At 43.5% G+C, this 18,366-nt stretch overlaps 1 protein-coding gene across 3 annotated transcripts in view; it reads left to right on the forward strand.

The window, feature by feature from the left end:
- LOC104327697 (cystathionine beta-synthase-like protein) overlaps window positions 1-18,366 on the forward strand; it is a 30,288-nt gene that overhangs the window by 7,746 nt on the left and 4,176 nt on the right. For 2 of the 3 annotated variants that reach the window (XM_075431305.1, XM_075431312.1), the window contains exons 4-16: window positions 134-240; window positions 1,211-1,345; window positions 3,907-3,986; window positions 5,522-5,656; window positions 6,213-6,282; window positions 7,887-7,978; window positions 8,846-8,971; window positions 9,627-9,711; window positions 9,908-10,013; window positions 10,853-10,927; window positions 11,635-11,769; window positions 12,741-12,849; window positions 16,397-16,481. In XM_075431305.1, coding sequence (XP_075287420.1) covers window positions 134-240; window positions 1,211-1,345; window positions 3,907-3,986; window positions 5,522-5,656; window positions 6,213-6,282; window positions 7,887-7,978; window positions 8,846-8,971; window positions 9,627-9,711; window positions 9,908-10,013; window positions 10,853-10,927; window positions 11,635-11,769; window positions 12,741-12,849; window positions 16,397-16,481 — 1,340 coding nt within the window. Of the gene's footprint in view, window positions 1-133; window positions 241-1,210; window positions 1,346-3,906; window positions 3,987-5,521; window positions 5,657-6,212; window positions 6,283-7,886; window positions 7,979-8,845; window positions 8,972-9,626; window positions 9,712-9,907; window positions 10,014-10,852; window positions 10,928-11,634; window positions 11,770-12,740; window positions 12,850-16,396; window positions 16,482-18,366 lie in introns of those variants that run through there. The other variant, XM_075431318.1, reaches the window with a different exon arrangement.

An 18,366-nucleotide genomic window follows, 5' to 3' on the forward strand; every position in this document is an offset into this window, starting at 1 on the left:
AAAATAACTAGCCTGGTAAAGGGGAGGGAGAAAGCTGGTTGAAATAAAAAGTATCAGAAATGCTGTGTTGTTTTGTGTGACTTGCCTGTGGCCCCTTCTGTGAATACGCTGACTTTGCTTGCATGTGTACCAGGTCAGAGCCCCCGAAAATCCTGCCAAACATCCTGGATAAAGTTGGCAATACACCTATGGTGCGAATCAACAAGATTGGGAAGCATTATGGGCTCAAGTGTGAACTCTGTGAGTACTGCTGCAGGCAGAAAATCAAAATAAGAAACACTGTTTCAGAAACTTGGGTAGTGCTGGTTAGTAGTGTCATGTAACCTGGGCGTAGCAGGAGTGCAAGTACCCTGCAGAAAAAGGTGAGGAAAACTTCCTCCTCTTCTTTGGCAGATTTTCAGGTTTTTAGGATTTGATCATCTAAAACATCATTCAGTTTGTCCATCATGAGGACATTTCCTGCATCTTTTCCATTTTTGTAGAAGTAGTGTAACTTTTTTCAGAGAAAATAATTTTTCAATTTTAAAAAGTTATATGAAGTTTTTGAATGCTTCTCATTATTCAGAGTATTCATCAGTGTGTGTAAAAAGCAAATCTGCATTTGTCACTGAAGATCACTGAAAATGATTAAAGGGAAGAAATTGTCAGTGGATATTTTGGTGGTTTTTTTTTAAACCCAACTGTACTGGAGATACCTGGAGGCTCTGATCAGATTCCTGAAAGGTGGTGTTTAACACCATTCAAGGGATTAATGCTGGGAGTACTGAGGTGAAAGTGTAGGCTGAACAAGGGGAGAAACTTCCAGTTTGATCAGAAACCCTTTGGCTGGAGAATGTAGCAGGGAAGAGGCAAGGCATGTTTGTAGAGTTCTCTTCCCCCGTGCTATTGCCCTGGAAGAGCCCCGGGGCTTTTTATCCTAATGACTGGGCTGTAATAAAGAAGAAAGATGAAAGGAGAGGTCATATTTTGAGGAGACTGACAAAGTATGGGTTCCTCGCTTCTGTGGCCAGCATCGAGTACCAGCCTTGCTGTGTTGTTGTGACCCATAACAGTGGAGATGCTGTGAACACTGGTCTCTGGTGTTGTAAAGCAGGGAGGTGAACTGGGCAGACAAGTTAACAGAGTTGCTCTCGCAGATACCTGAGGAATCAGCAGCCTGTTTAGCATATGAGTGCTTTTTAAGAATTCTGCTTGGTTTCTTTGTTTCCAGTGGCAAAATGTGAGTACTTCAATGCGGGGGGCAGTGTGAAGGACCGCATCTGCCTGAGGATGGTAGAGGAAGCTGAGAAGGCTGGGATTTTGAAGCCTGGGCACACGATCATAGAGCCAACCTCTGGAAACACAGGTAGGGGATGGAGAGACCCTAGAAAAGCATGGGGGAAAATGCTGTGGTGGTTTTCCTGGAAGAGGTGGGCTGGAGATTGGAGCATGGAGACTACCTATGCATAGGGAATCTCTTTCTGCCTGCATGGTGTAGGGAGCAGTGCCTCTTCCATCTCGCACAAGGAACCAGTTCTGCACTGTCCTATGCTAACCAGAACAGCTGGGAAGGAGGTTTGCTAAATTTCCGGGGGCTGTTTGCTTTGAAAGAAAAGAAGCATTAGGCCAGGTTCACTAGGGTCTTTAGGTCCTATTCAGAATTAAAGTCTGTCTGAAATTATTGGAAATCAAGCACCAAAAGACTGGTGTGAATCTGGATCTTCCCCTTCTGTTTGGGAAGTCCCATGGTCCTCGTTCCTACATGCTTGTCAGGTGAGGTGGGCTTGGTTTGAGAAACAGCCTTTCCTGTGTGGTGCAGCTGAGACGGGAGATAAGCTGCATCCCTACAGCACTGTCTCCTAACACAGCCCTTGCACAACTAGATCTTGAACAGATTCCACTTGGGCCACCATCCCTTCCTTGAAGGGCTGGAGGAAGGAACAGTCCTGTTAGTCAGGGGTGAGGGCAGAGTATCTGATGAGCCGAGGAGACTGGAGTTAACTCTGGGCTTCTGTGACACAGCTGCTGTGGTTCTGTTAAGCTGCTCTACTGTAGTGGAGTAAATACAGCTGCAATGTTCCCCCTTGAGCTAGTTAAATATAAAATAAACTGCCTCCTCTGAGGAAGTTCTTGAGCTGTGCTACAAGCTACTTCCCTGCCTGATGTGTTCTGGAGAGGTGTCTTGTCCTGTTTGTAAACTCTTTCCTGGGCATCCATCCACTGTTGCCTTCTGATAGACACAGGCCAGGCAGATCTTTCTGTTGTTCTTTTGGTCCAGTCCAGCCTTTGTTAATGGAGGGACTGGGATGATGAGCTGATCTGTGACCCATTCCCCTGCCTTCAGCAGGAAACTGGGAAGTCATACCTGTTGCCGTTTGCCCAGCAGGTGCTCTGGGAGGGATCAGTGGAAAATATCCGTATATTGCATTCCTCCAGTATTTCAGGTCATACTATGATGTACTGCTTTCTGGGTCAGTACCTGATAAATGGTTCTTCTTGCCACAGAATTCAAAAGGTAGAAGGCAGAACTGAATGAGATACAGGACAATTAGTTCAGAAAGCTGTGGTTTTTTTTCATTTCAAAGCAAAGGCCAGGGCAGACAGTAACCTGAGAGAACTGGCTTTTGCTCTAGGCTACTGCTCAGAGCTACTACGTATGTTACATGTGACACCTAATGTGCTATATTTTTGTCCTCTCTGCATCCCACTTCTTTCTCAGCCAAAGTTCTGTTTTGATGTTTGCTGCATTTCCAGGTTAGTTGCAGAAAGTACAAAGTGTTAAGAGTACAGGTCTCAAAACGCTTTCTTCATCACAGACCATAAGGGAGGATGCTGGATGGCTTCTCTTCAGTCTTTGGCCTTAGTGAGGCCTTCGCTGTCTTTTTTTGTTGTTGTTTTTTGGTCATCCATATTTATCTATAGTATACTGGGAAAAGTTGGGTTTTTTTCCCACTCTCCCAAATGTTTAAACACTACTTGAATTACTTGAGGTGTGAGTTATGCTTCTCTTACAGGAACAGTTAAAGACTTTTTTTTTCACCCCTATACAATCTGGCACCATGTAGAAACAGTGCCAGCTCTGAACAAGCAAGTGTCTGTGTAGGGTAAACTGCCTGTGAGACATTGTCATATGCATGTGTTGGTGTTGTGCCTGGTACCCAAAACAGCAGGGGAGGTGCCACGCAGCCTGACCTCAAACACATATCAACTAACTTGATCTGTTTAGCTTATCCAGCAGAGAGGTGATCTGATAACAAGTGTAAGCTTCTCTTCTATGGGGAAGGCACTTCTCAGCTTAGCTCTTCAAGTAGGCAGACAATGACAAGCTGGAAGGCAGAAATCAGGCTGGAGGTGCAGATTTTTAAAGTAGAACTGAGATGTCTGTCTCTAACAGTCAAGGTACTTCACTGTGGTAGCAAGTTGATGTAGTGCATTAGAACCTCAGTCACAAGCAGCATCTAAATCCTGTCTTTTCAGCAAGGACTTGGGTTTGGCACATTACAAACTAGGGATTTAATGCAGAAGTGAGTCAATAGAGTCTATAATGCCCTTCTGACTATCAAAATAATTGCTCTAGTTTTCCTTAGCTTAAAGCTTATTCATTTCCCTAATTACTTCTGTAAAAATGAAGTGGGTGAGACAGGAGGAAGGTGATGTGTATGTGGTAAAGCTAGCAGTTTGCACATGTCACGTTTCCCCACCCTTGCCTAAACTTTGTTGGCTGTGATCCTCAAAGAGCTAGCAGCATCTGTAAATCCAGTTCTCCCCAGCAGCCAGAAACATTCCCTTTGCCACCCCTCTAGAAACACTGTACTGAAGCTTCTGGTGAAAATCTGACTAAAGCCAGGGCATGCCAAAACTAGTGTTGTGGGTTTTGCTCTTTGTTGCTCCTCGCTGTGTGCTCTACGTGTCTTTGCTTGCTTGCAGGAATTGGGCTGGCCTTGGCTGCAGCAGTGAAGGGTTACCGTTGTATCATTGTGATGCCAGAGAAAATGAGCATGGAGAAGGTCAGATCTGCTTTTATTTTCAATAATTTAAAAATAACCATGTTCACACTTGCAAAGTTCCTAGTGCAGATGAGTGCTGTGGCTTTAGCAATGAAGGTGTAGGTTCTTGGTCTCCAAGCCTTTGGCCAGGCAGAACTCTGCTGAGGGGCTGTAGCTGGCTAGCCGTGGACAGAAAATGTCTTTAAGACCCATCCCCACAGCATTGTCACTTGGAAAACTGTCACAGCTGTTTTAAACACAAATGTCAAGAGAACTTGAGATTTACCTAGCTCATTGAAGTGTCTACCTGTCCCTGGTTTAGCTGACCCTTACTGAGCAAAGGAGGACAAAGGAAGGCAATGCTGAGGCTTTGAATATTTTTCTGTTCTGCACTGGGCTGATCAAGGCCATGAGGGAGCCTGTTGAGCTCCTCAAGTTACACCAGACGGTACTGGCAAGCATCTGAGTTCTGTCACTGTAACAGCAAAGGGGAAGGATAAGCCACCTGGGTAATGTCCACTTTCCTTCACTGTGGAAAGCACAAAGCATCCAGCTCTGGAGCAAGCCCTGTCCTGTGGTGCTGCACCTGCAGCCAAAAGAAGATAAGAAAGTAGAGAAGAAATCCCCTGTATTTCACAGCTGAGGCAACAAATCGCTATCAGCAAAACCACTTGCCTCAGTTCAAACACTTCCAGTCACCAGGTTCGGACTGGACCCCCTTGCTTTCTCAACTCCTTCTCAGAGAGGAACCTAGGTGTGGCTGGATCCAGAACCGGCCTTAGACCACAACGGTTTATGACTAAGAAATATGCTTACCAGCAATTCAGGATGTATTTACAGTTTAAAGAGAATCACAGGAATTTAGCAGCTATTAATCACTGTTTAACTTAGCATTTACTGAGTGATTAGAAAGAATTTGCTATTACAATCAAAATAATAGAATATTAAGTTTTGAATTGATTCACACATAGGCATACAATCATCTGAAGATGATTGACTTTAGGCATAATTTTCCATCCTGGTCAAAATCCACATGATGCAATCCTGATATTTAGACAGCAACTATACAATTCCAGTACTACCCAGAATGTACAGTTCTGACATTTACCAGACAGGTATGACTCCAGGCATCAGGAGCTTCAGGTGTGGTCAGGGAGCACCTGATCCGCCCAACTCACTACTATTGTACAAGGGCAAGGAAAGTGCCAAGTAATCCCAATCCAATGCATACCAGCCAACTATTCCTGCAGCGCAACAAGGATACAATGTTGGCTGGTTCTGGGATTGCCGGGGCGGTGCGAGGGGGCTGCACAGCAACAGGCCTACAATAGAAACAGGAATTTGACATCTAGCTCCCAAGTAGACCTTAATCAAGATCACATGTCATGAAAGGTTTGGACCCATGGCTTAGCGATGTGAGGTTGGGGTTTGAGGAGAACTGCTAAGGAGCATATTGCAGACCAGGAAAAAGAGAAGATGGTTTCTTTCCCCTGCATCCCAATGAAGTCTGTGTGCTGGGAGAATGTTTTGGCATTTTGTGACTTTGTTTGCTATAGGTGGATGTCCTGAGAGCTCTGGGTGCTGAGATTGTGAGGACCCCAACTACTGCCAGGTTTGATTCTCCTGAATCTCATGTGGGAGTAGCATGGAGACTGAAAAACGAAATCCCCAATGCACACATACTAGACCAGGTAAGAGCCAAGGTGTCAGAGGTGCAGGCAGAGCGTAGGAGAGGGCATTGCAGCCTTGTTCCTTAGTTGTCCTTGGCTGGATGTTCAACAGCCTAGATGTGTCTCTGGAGGAAAAGATGTCCCTGGTCTGGAGCTGTACTTGAGCTGTCACCATGCTGTGGCGTAGCAAGCTCATATAGTCACTAGAGGGCGGCCACGAGCCTATGTTTGCAGAAACTGCAGCACATACGGGTGGCTTTTTGCCCTGTGTCGCCAGTCCTGTGTGGAAGAATGGGTACAAGGGTCATGTTCCTAGAAGAAGCTGTCCCACAGACAGGACTGATCCTGGCACTGGAGGGTGCTGGCATCTTAGAACTACTCTTAAATTAGGTCACTCAGGTTATATCTCCCGTTGGGCATTCTGCCTAGGTCCAGATAATAGATAAGGACAGAGTCTGCAAAGAGTGTATGTAGCTGTCGTGGGACTTGAAGAATGTTTGTCAAGTTCTTAAAATGCCTCACAATGTGGCTTTTATCTCTCTGGTCTACTTAAAAGCTATTCTGTCTTTGAATATAGTACCGTAATGCCAACAACCCCCTGACGCACTATGACACCACAGCTGAAGAGATCCTGCAGCAATGTGAAGGTATGTTTGCTCTACTGCTAACCCCCTCTCCAGTGAGTCCCTAGTATTCTCGTGTTGTTAGGTACTTGGAGAATGGATTCTGAGGTGGTTGAGAAATGCATGGGTTCTGATACAGCAAACCCCATGCATATGCTGTGTGTCATTAAAGTTTCTATTCACTATTTCAGTAACCGTAGTAATTTTTATATTTTTTTTGGTTAAGGAGGGATGCTTTTGTTTTTAGACTGCTCTGTGATCAGGTGGAGAAAGCAGTGATGCATAAGTTACCTTTTTAAAAAAAAAAAAAAAAGACATAGCTAGAGTGGCATGAAAGAACAGGGTTATTCTTCTCTGACCGCAAACAGAGAAATAGGTATTTTTACGTTCTCAGACAAAATACTCTGTTACACTTGAAGCTTCTGCAGTTAGGAGCCCTCAGGAGTACAAACTGCTCTGTGTTGCAGTTGTCACCAGTGAGACCTTTTTACTCTGCCGGGGTTGCTTCAAGGTCAGCTCTAGGCAGCTGAGTTGGAGTACTAGAATTGATTGAGCTGTGGCAGCAGAGAGCTTTAGCTGGACTAACTCACCCAGCTGAGGAATTGATCTGAGAGCTAGTGGAGGCATTCAGTGTGATGCTGCAGCCTACCATGTAGGCATTTGCTATAGATGGTAGAAAGAAGTCATACAGGAGGCTACTGACCTGCCTTATAAAACAGTACAGTTTCTGATGGGACCCTCTGATAGATCAGCTATTGAATTCCTTCTCATTAAGGTAAGAACCATGTGAAGGGTTCTCCTCCTCACCCTCAAAAGTAACTCTAGCTCTTCAGAGGATTTGGCTTGTCTTTGTGGCAAACTTTCTTGAAGTTTGAATTGAAATGAGTATATATTAACAAACTGCCATCCCACAAACTTAGAGGCTAAATGACTTCTAGCTTTAGGCTTCTTGTTTGTATTTACTTTTCCTCATAGGCCAGGCACTGCTCAGTCATTACTGAGCTTATATCCCTGCTTGTTATTCTTTTGACTGGTAAGCATTTGGTTTTGTTTGTGAATTGGTGACCTTTCAAAATGTATTTTTTATTAACAAAGCTGTCATGTGAATGCACCATGGAAACTGTAGGGGGTGACAGAAGACTGAACTATCATACCTGCACGCACCCTGAGTGCTCATGACCAAAACAGTATTTTTGACGTGAAAATGAGGGAGTAGTGTGTTAATAGTTCTCTCAATGAATACCTATCCCATGCTCTTGACACTCATTCAGTAAATTAACTAATATAATGGACTGCTTGTTCTAAGTTAAAGAATGAATTATCTACATCAGCAAACACAGTAACAGGAAAACTGCAGGCATCAGCTTTATGGACCACCTCCAGCTCTGTCCAAAGTCCCACAGGTTGGTGCCTTGCCAGGCCACTGGATGGATGTTTCAAAACCATTGTTGAAGTAAATGGGGATTGAGCAAGGTGGTCTCAAGGTAGGTCTCATAACATAGATCTTGGGAAGAAAAGAGCCTTATCTTGCCCATTTTTGTTAAAGAAAGTCCATACGTAAGTGGGTTTTTAATGCATCATTCTGGGGGAGATTTCACAACTGCCTGCTATCCCTCACCTTTAAACAGGAAAAATAGACATGCTGGTGGCTACAGCTGGCACAGGAGGTACTATTACTGGCATCTCCAGAAAGCTAAAGGAGAAGTGTCCAGGTTGCAAAGTAAGTGGCAAGCCTAAAGCATTTCTTTTTAATGGGGTGAACCTCAAACTGCTCCGCTTGGCATGTCCTGTTCCATGCAAGCCTGCCCTGCATCTCTGCAGGCAGCTCTTGAATGTTCTTATGTAGAAGGTAGTTCTAAGCAGAAAAGAAAGGTTTTCAGGCTGTCTAGAATCATCACGTTCTGGTCTGACTGGTGACTAGAGTTCTGGTTTGGTTTAGCAGATGAACACTGGCCATGAGATCCCTTCATGGGGTGTCTGAGAGAGTTCCTTCTCTGGTGTGTACTGCAGCCTTCTGTTTCCTCTCTGACTGTGCCTTCACTAACTTGTCTGGAGCTGCTAAGGTTTTATCCAGTGAATTTTTCTCTGCACACACCAACCTGCGTGACTACCTGTGTGCTGTGTTAGATTTTCTCACAGAAGTTGGTATCGTGTTTCAGTCATGAATATTTGCCTGCACAGGCAGGGAGTGGTAAACAAAATACAGCTTACATTTTGTGTCAAGTGTAAGCAGGTATTGACTGTAGTGATGCCTGACACGTGTATGAGGACAATCTTGTCTTGGGCAAACACTGTCTTCCATTTAAAGCAAGCAAAACCCATGTAGAACAAGTGGTGCCACTCAGTGTCCGCAGCCTGAGGAGACAGGATGGGTTGCCAAGGGGCCAGAATCATCAAGGCATTTTGCTCACAGGGGAGGTGAATGTTGCCAGGAATAAATGAATAGGAGACTAGGTAGCTGTTAGCTTGGCTGTGTGTGCAGCCAGTGTGACACCAACAGCTGTAAGGAGGCCAGCACTCATGAGGAAATAGCTGTGTTCTCAAAAGCAGTGTGTCATGATAGCCAAAGTGGAAACTGTTTCTCTAGATTATAGGTGTTGATCCGGAAGGCTCCATCCTTGCTGAACCAGAAGAACTGAACAAGACTGACAAGACAATGTATGAAGTGGAAGGAATTGGATATGATTTTATCCCCACAGTCTTGGATAGATCTGTAAGTCATGCTTCTCGGTTTACTGCCCTTTGCCCTCTGTTGGGATGCAGAGGGAGGTGAAAAGTGAAGGAAAAACTTGGGGAAGTATTTCTCTGAGCTGAAAGGGGAAGGCTAGCAGACAGAACTATTCCTGTTCTTTCCATCAGAAAAGCAGTCCTCAGTTTTATAATGCTAGGTGGAAATGCTGTGAGCAGATAATGTTTTCCTAGAACACAGTACTTCTCTCTCTCTGTTTTTTTTAAGGGGGAAAAAAAAAAAACCACAACCAAAAAATCACAACCAACTAATCGAAAAAAAACCCCAGCAAAGCACCCCAACCTCTCCTGGCCAAAAGCAGTACGGCTATGTCCTGAGCAGAGCCTGTGTCCCTGGGAAGCCCTCCAAGAGGGGAGGAAACTGATGCTCACTGTGGCTGTCTCACAACAGCCTGTTCTCAGAGTTTGGTTTCAATAAAGAGCCTGTTGTGCTAATGTGATCATCTTACCTTGGCAAAGAAAAACCCACTTGGCATTTGGAGGATGGAAACCCAGGCACATCGCTCAGTAGGGCAGCTGTTACCTCAAAGAGCATGGGTTGAATTCACCCTAGTTGTGCAGCTCACCTAGCCCTCCTGATTTAAATAGACCATTGTTTCTTTCCTCCTGCCCATTCCCAGACAGTGGACCAGTGGTACAAGAGCAATGATGAGGAGTCGTTTACTTTAGCACGCATGATGATCCGAGAGGAAGGACTACTGTGTGGTAAGAGCAGATGCGAATCCTTTGGGTTTCTCTGAACAGTATGTGGGAGGCTGAAGCCTTGTGTAGGTCAGGGAGACCTCCTTCCACTTCAGAAGCTGTCTTCCTCACCCTGGGCTCCTCTACTCTCTCTCCTCATTCATTCTTTTTTATTTCACTTATCGTTTGACAGTTTTGCCTCTGATCTGCATTTTGGCAGGTGGCAGCTCAGGCAGCGCCATGTCTGTAGCTGTGAAGGCAGCCAAAGAGCTGAAGGAAGGTCAGCGCTGTGTTGTTATTCTCCCTGACTCTATCAGGAACTACATGTAAGAACCGGCTTGTTTTCTCTGTGGGAAAAGGATGAGGCAGTCCCTTAGACCTCCTTACAGCAGTGGCATGTTGAATACATATTTCTTCTAGCAACCAGTTACCAAAGCAAGGAATGTGTATGGGGCACAACTTCTGAGGTATCTAGAAAGGGTCTGACATGGAGTAGAAAGGAGCTTAGCCCTCTGAAAGCTGAGCTCTTCCTTGTGTCTGTCTTTGGTATATAACCATCACTGGTTAGCATCTTTCACAGGAAAAGACTTGCTTTCGCTGTTTTATTTATTGGGGACCATTGGTGTTACCCATTCCTGGAAGGGTGCCTGTAAGGCTGTCTGCTCATTCTGCCTGTGTCCTCAGCAAACACAGCCCTATTGTAGCATCAGCCAGCACTGGAGTGATTTTACATGTGGAAGTGTGAGGGCTTTGAGCTGTGCTGAGAAGTTTCTCTCCTATTGCATTGAAAAGTATCCCAAAACATGATGTTTTTAGCTGTGTTTCCTGACTTCTGTTGCATCACAACACTAGATGACTAGAAACTGCCGACAGACCTTGCCCGAGTACAGACTGGCACTTCTCCATTCCAGGCTGTCTCTCTATTGTATTGCAAGGGACTGATGTAGTTGAAGCTTTGTTTTCTGTGGGATTCCTTTTTCTGCCTATGAGTATTTCTCTTCAGTGTCCCTGGCTGGTAAGCTTGGAAGGCAAATGGCAGTATATTTTCAATTATGCTTTAGCTGTTCGTAGTAGTGAGCTGTAAATGGTTGCCTCTGTGTGCTTTTAGGTTTGCTGTCAGATGTTCAGCCTGCTAATGAGCTTTTCACTTTCTGATGCTTTCCAGGTCCAAGTTCTTGAGTGACAAATGGATGATTCAGAAAGGGTTCATGAAAGAAGGCGACCTTGTCAAAAAACCTTGGTAAGCATGTGGGGTCCATTTGGATTTTCATGAGTCTGTTGAATTTACTTTATAGCAGTTGCTAATTTAACGATTATTTCAATTTACACTACTTCCTTTGAATTAGCTAATCTTTCATGCTATGGTGTTGATGTATAATTGCAGCTATTAATCAAATCTGCTTAAATTAGTTGATTTCTTTCTTTGAGTTGCATGGCAGCAGAAGAAAATGTAGTACTTAATGATTTTTTTTTTTTTTTTTTTTTTAATGAAAAATGTTGTATCTGAAATGAAAAAGTAGTATACGGAGAACCCTTCTGAGATCAGAGTCCTTGAATGCAAAACACTGCAAGTCTGCATAGGTGGAGGGGGAACTTTCCTAAATTGCTACCTATAATGACTGTAAATATGACTAGTTCTATGAGTAGGAGAACAAAATTTAAATAATAAAACTAGGGAGATTAGTACTCTCCACTAACTATCTGTAATCCCAGAAAGTAGATGAAATGAGGAAAAGAGTTTTAGTCTTAAACCCTTCTCATACTTCAGTGACTTTCTGATATTGGGGAGAAAACTTGAAAGCCTGGAAGCTGTACTGACTGTGGCTGAATCCTGACTTCCTTGCAGCCTTTTGTCATTCCTGTAGTGTTGAAGGCCACTGTACATGAACAACTGGTTCTGTTCTCTCCATAACACTTGCATGGGTTTGGGTTTTATTTCCTCCCCAGGTGGTGGAACATCAGTGTTCAGGAACTAAGTCTCTCTGCTCCCCTGACTGTGCTTCCAACTGTTACCTGTGCGAAGACTGTTGAAATTCTCCGGGAGAAGGGATTCGACCAGGTACCAGTTGTTGATGAATCTGGGTATGTCCACGTATATCACTATTCATCCATCCGTATCACTTCCCTCACCGGGTCCCAAGAGATGTCCTTTAAATGCTTATTAGAAGTATAATATCCTCTCACTCATCTTTCTTCAGTTATAGTAACACAGCTCAGAAATGTTACCTTAAACACACCGATGCTGGACTTCATATGTTGTCATGCCAGGACTGTCCTGCCCTTCACGTGATAAGCTTCTAATTGTTATTATGATATGTTTACTCAGTGTGTCTCTGCAGGGTATTTTTACTGTTTTTCATAATAGCTGTTTAACTTAACAAAGCAAAAAATCATATTTAAAACAAACAATTCCAAACCTACCCATCTCCACTACAGCTTTTGCTCACTTTCTTCAGAACACTGCATTATAGTGCAATGTTGTAGTGACCCTTATAAACTAGGGCATCCCCAGCAAGCTGGTGTGCCTTATTACCCTATGGGTCTCCTGTAGGACAGGCTGAGGAATAGTTGCTCAGTTACTCCCCAGTTATAGTGCTACCTCAAGGGATTAATTGTTGCAGGTCCTTGCAACATCGTTGCAGGGAGAAGGGGAATAAGCACAACAAGCAAAACGGAGCATGTCTCTGGCCCTGTCACGTCTTTCAAAAGGACAGATGAGGGTGTAAAATGATTAAGTTGTGCTTTTCAAAAGCTTTCTCAGATCGCAAGAAGCTTTCCAGTTGCAAGGACTAGAGACACAAAGAGCCTGATGCTCAGAAGGGCCAGGCACCACAGCACCTGCTGACTTCTGTGTGAGCCTCCAGAACTTCTGAGAACAGGACTCTGTCTCCTGCAGAGACACAGAATCCAAGTATACCATCAATAATGTTGCTTTATACCGTGAAGCAGTTGAACTCACTTCTCCAGGCTGGCTGAGAGCGGATGCTTTTGTCTATAGGAACACCTGAGCCTTTTGTGTTATTTAGCCCTGTCTTCTCTTTCTCTTTCCCCAGGGTGATTTTGGGCATGGTTACCCTCGGTAACATGCTTTCTTCTCTGCTTGCTGGAAAAGTACAGCCTTCTGATGAAGTCGGCAAAGTAATCTACAAGCAATTTAAACAGGTAAGCAGGTATATTCTACAACTCCTAGTTCTCTGGTTGGAAGTACTACTGTAGGTGTCCTAACGCTATAATGGCATCAGGTTTGGTAAGGTTTACCTGGGACCATACAGAGCAGCTATTACTGAGCACAGACATGCTCTGAACTCTGTCCTAGGTAGCTCAATAGCTCCCAGGTTTATGTTGTGGCTCTACACTGTGCTGTTCCGTTACTTTGTGTGGCTTTCTTCCAGCATGCTTGTCCTTTCCTGCTTCCCAAAAAGCCCAGCACAAATCTGGGCAATGTAATTATCCAGAGGAAGAGACAGGGAGATGTTGAAACAGCTCTTCTGAATAATTTCTGTATCAGTTAAAAACAAGCAACTGTTTGCTTTTGCATCAGATGCCTTGCTGAAACAGGAGGAGGGCTGCTGAAAGCTGTTGTGGTCAAGATATGTGAATGTTGATGTTTAGGCAGTTTCACCTGTCCATCCAATGTAGTGTGCCAAGATACCACAACTTCCCAGCTGTATGGCTGCGCTTCTGAAATATATAACTATTGTTGCTGTTGCTTTGCTTCTCTTGCAGGAAAAGGATTTTGTTTTTAGCATGGAATACTTGCCTTAGCTTTCATCAGGCTGTTAATTTCAACACTGTCTTATAGTAGAGGCTCTGTATTCTGCAAGTATGTGTGGTGCTTCCATTCAGTCTGCAAAATTCCAAGTCCATGAGGTTGAGAAAGGATGCTAGTTCTTTATAGACAAATGTAAATGTGTTTTTTCCTTCCCAGGCAGATAAACAAGCATCAGGTGGAAATGTGGTGCGTAACAAAACTACTTAGTTCATGTCCTCCCTCACTTGGGCACCTTAAGAACTTCTGGGGCTGGTGGTGTGCAATCATTTCTGTAGCTACACTGGTGTTAGCTGTAGTAGCCAATTCTCTGCACTTCTGAGGTTGCGGCTATTTCCCATGGGCAGCTTGAAGTTTCTCATGCTTCTTCCATAAAGAAGAGCTTAACCATTTCTTTTCTCTTTAGTTCTGACTTTTTCTTGGTGGAGAATGGAAGTGACACAAAAGTGGTGGTATTGCTAACCTGCTAACTAAAAGCATCATTTATTGGTTATTTTCGATCTGAATTGATGATTTAATGCAGAAACGTGGTTAAATGCACATAACCTCAGAAGTATTGTGGATTTTGCTTTTCTTACCACTTTAGTCAAGTTTATTTGGCTTATTTACTGGTGAAATTGGGAAAACGGACCATCTGTGTCACTGAAATGACTCAGGATATCCTACAGTTAGGATCTGCACCACAGCATGCATCAATAAGAGGCTGGCTTAGCCTGTGACTGCCAAGGCAAAGCTATCTTTTGATGACACAAGAAGTTTTCTTTGATATGATCACCACAATTATTTTGGCGATCTCCTAGAATGGAAGAGTAATTGTTATAGCTTTTTTAAAGTCTCCAGTAGGATAGCACTCTAGGGCTTTGAACCACTAGTCACAGGATAATTTGCTGATCCAGACAAGTGCTGTCTGGTAGTGGAGAGGAGGGCCATTCTTGTGGAGTCAGATGTTAGTTCCAGTGGTTTGGGGTCTCTTTACTCCTTCTTTCCCAAAGGATCTTTGCGTCAACTACTAACATCTGTTGGGTGGTGCAGACATAGCCTTAGCAGACCTCCTGTTTGCCTTCACCAGATAATAGGGCAGGAGCATAATCTCTGACACTTTCTAGTTACTATACCTAGTGTTCAATTGTTAGCCTGTACCCTGGTGTGATTTTTGGTTAGTGTCCTAAACCATTTGGCACTCTGCTAAACACTGCAAGGCCAGGTGTCCCCAGCATCCCCGATGCCCGGACGCTACTTCTGGGAAAGGAGAGAATTTAGTTGTAGGGCCGTGGGCAGTGCCGTGTCACTTTTCCTTAGAGCAAAACAAGCAGTCTCAGTCATGTGTAGTGTAGTAACATGTGCATAGGCTAATTGCCTTAAAGACTTAGTAGGTTTAAAAAAAAGTCTAAGTGTGGGAAAACTCGTGGGCAAAATTTTTAGGGAGCTTGAATGAGCAGTAGTGAGACAGGTGAAAACTCCGTGGGAGTTCTGCTGAATTTCCGTTAAGCATTTCCAAACATGTTTATGTCTTCATAGTTGTCCTAGTGCTGCCTATGGGCTGCTTGTCCTGCTCATCTTTAGCGTTACCCAGTCCCTGAAAACAGGCCTATTGATTATACACAACCAGATGGCAAGGGGCTTGTCCTGGTTTCGGCTGGGGTAGAGTTGATTTTCCTCTTCTCATACTAAATCCAAAACACAGCTGCTACTGGGAGGAAAATTAACTCTGTCCCAGCTGAAACCTGGACAGGGCTCTGCTCTTCAGTGAGCTTTGAACTTCGGTTCAGAAGTTAGGCTTTGCACATATATTTGCACAAAACTGCTTGTCAGTGGTGGTGACTGATAGGTGACTCGATGCAGCAGTAGGTCCAGGTTTCCCCCATCTCTTGCCTGACCCACCAACCTCGGGACTGGTGCTTCAGTACACACTACAGCCTGCTGGTCCCTTAAACGCAGGCTGCTGTGAATCTTTTTAATCTCTTCTGACTCACAGGATGGACATGAGAGCTTTGTGTTCCAGTGCAGCCCAGCTGTGTTCCAGTGCTGCCCAACTGTTTGCGCTGTGGTATTTATTCCTCAGTCACAAGCTGAGCTCACTGCAGGATAAAGGCTTTTTCAATCTGCAGCACAAGGCTTTTCTTTGCTGTAAATTCCTTTAATCTCCTTTAATGAAAGTTATGTCGGATGGTGGGTGCTGCTGTTACCTGGGGAGAGTTGCCTAGGTAATAGACTTGTTGCTACTGCTTAGTATGTTAAAACATGTAGAAAGAAGAGTTTTATGCGTTCTTTCAAATGGTTCCAGCAGGTGGTTAGCTAAGCGTTTCAGAAGGATCTGTATTCTTTCTGCAGAGTCGACACAGGGTGCATTCTTGTATAGTCTTAACAAAGTTGAATTTCACTAAAAATGAATTCTTAATTCTCAGTTCCCTGATTTGCACCTGAATACACTGTTAGCTGAGCAGTCTTCACCCTTGGTTTTGTTTTTGGCTTGTTTGGGCTTTTCTCTGTGCCCCTGCTGTCTTTGCAGATCATAGTCACTTCCACAATGATTTGCAGCCTGATTCGTTCACTCTTTACTGGTCTTGCTGGAGTAAAATCACCAAGTATAATGAGTTTGATGGTAAATTCTTGTATTAGACACATGGAACACTTGACTTTCTTCCATCAGTAACATTTTCCAGATATTAAGTATGTTCAGTAGATTTATTATGTTTTCAGATCGGAATGAATAACTTCATGTAGTGCTTCATTTTTTGTTCTGTTTTTCTGGGAATTAGAAACAAGAAAAACTGATCTTGTAACTTGACCTTGATTTGTTGGTGTTTTACAATACTTCAAATGGGACCAGTATATAAATGCTGATGTATTGTTTTTAATACTGCGCAAAGTGTATGGGAATTATCAACCACTAAACATATAAAGGACTGTTTTAATAAAGTTTTGTAACTCTCTTCTCAGATTAACCTGAAAGACAACTTGGGGAAACTCTCTCATATCCTGGAAACAGACCACTTTGCTCTAGTGGTTCATGAACAAATTCAATGTGAGTATGATCTGCTGTGCCTTGTAAGAGGTAATGTTTGAGTGGCAACAAGAAGCAAGTACAAGTGTGAGTGTGTAAACAAGTTCTGAAGAAGCCAGATCCTCCTTCTGTATAGGTAACTATGCGCTGCCAACATTTAGTAAGACACTAGCACTGTAATTCTTGTGGAGTAGATGTAAAATCTATTAATAATCCCACATACTGTAAGGTACCTGCTTTTGGAGCAAGTTACTGCTCAGAACTGAATGCCTGAGTCCAGTCCACTGTACAGTGGCTTTGTTAGTAGCAGTAAGCCAATGAATTCGCTCCTGCGGTACAACGGATCTTTGCTTCTTCCTACTCCTGTCATACAAATTCCAGCAGTTCCATCACAGCGAGTGTCCCAGGTTAACTACGCTTTTTTTTTTTTCCTTTCTAAGGCAAAACCTTCATTACGACTTCATAAAGTTTAGTAAGATCTAGATGTCAATACTGACGTCACCGTCTCAAGACAGCTTAATATTTCTTTCTCCTGTTTATTTTTTTGAACTAACTTACTCCCTTTCACTTCCTGTTTTTCCTCCAAACCCTACTTTTCTTCATTCTTCACAAGATTCTTTACACTGCCTTCTTTATGAAGTGGAAATGACTAAATTGTCCTCGGTTCAGCTGGGATAGAGTTAATTTTCACAAGAAGCTGGCTGGACTGACCCAAACAGCCAATCCAATGAGATATTCTATACCAGTGATGTCACGCTCAGTGTTTAAGTGGGGAGCTGGCTGAAGGAGGGGCTTTTGCTACTCAGGAGCAAGCTGAGCATCGGGTGGTGAGAACACTGCATGTTGTATATGCTTTGTATCAGTATTATTCATTGGTGTTTTCTTCTCCCTTTGCCATTCTGCTAAACTGTTCTCATCCCATCCCAGGAGTTTTTGTCTTTTTTTCTTTCTGAATCTCCTCATCACCCCGCCGGAGAGGGGGAAAGAGTGAGAGAGTAACTGCGTGGTTCTTTGTTGCAAATTGAGGCAAAACCACAACACTAAAGAAATCTTCAAAGCTAGGGTATATGACTCTTATATGTGAAAAATATTTATCTTCCTTATAGCAGGCCACTTGCAAAATTACAAATACCGAGAAACTAGACTAAAAACAGTATTAAGACTCACCAGATAAATTTATCTGAGAGCTATCTCAGTTATAACTTTAAATGAAGAATAGTCATCAACTTTGGACTTGTTCCTGATGATCTCTATAAGCATGTGCTCTTGACTCTGTGCTGACCAACTGTTTATAAACCTGGAAACTTGCAGTGGAACAGAAATTGAGTAAATGAAAAGTCTAGCACAATGCAGTAGGCTGAACAAACTCAGTGCATGAGCAGACTAAACATCTCAGTGCAGCCAGACTTTAGGAACAGGGAACTTAGACCACATATAAAGGGCCAGAGGTTACTTGGCCACTTGTTCCAAGGTCAAAGGCTTACGCCCACAAGAAAAAATCAATTGAACCTTGTGCTCTCAATGCAGCAATGATTAGATGGTTAATAAGTTTTTTGGATATAAATGGGAAGATGTTTTATTGTGGTCTTTATACTAATTCTTTATTTGACGGTGGTGTAGGAAGATGGTGGTGTTGCATGTCCTCCTCTAGCGGCCCTCGGTTCAAGCGGAATAATATCAGTTTGCAGCTGTTTCAAGTAGAGCCACAGAAACTAGTGTGTGAGGAAAATACGCTTTATAACAGAGGATTTGGTTTCAATTTTCATGTCAAGAAGAACAAATCCGATGGACTCTTATCCTTCCTTCCATAATGTTTTGGTTTTGAAGTCCCTTTTGTTGAGGAGCCTTTCTGAAATGGAAATGCTTGCCAGTTTCTGTGTGACTGTTGGTCACGATGCCATTTGGG

This window comes from Opisthocomus hoazin, chromosome 1 (genome assembly GCF_030867145.1).
Source record: "Opisthocomus hoazin isolate bOpiHoa1 chromosome 1, bOpiHoa1.hap1, whole genome shotgun sequence".
Taxonomy (NCBI): Eukaryota; Metazoa; Chordata; class Aves; order Opisthocomiformes; family Opisthocomidae; genus Opisthocomus; species Opisthocomus hoazin.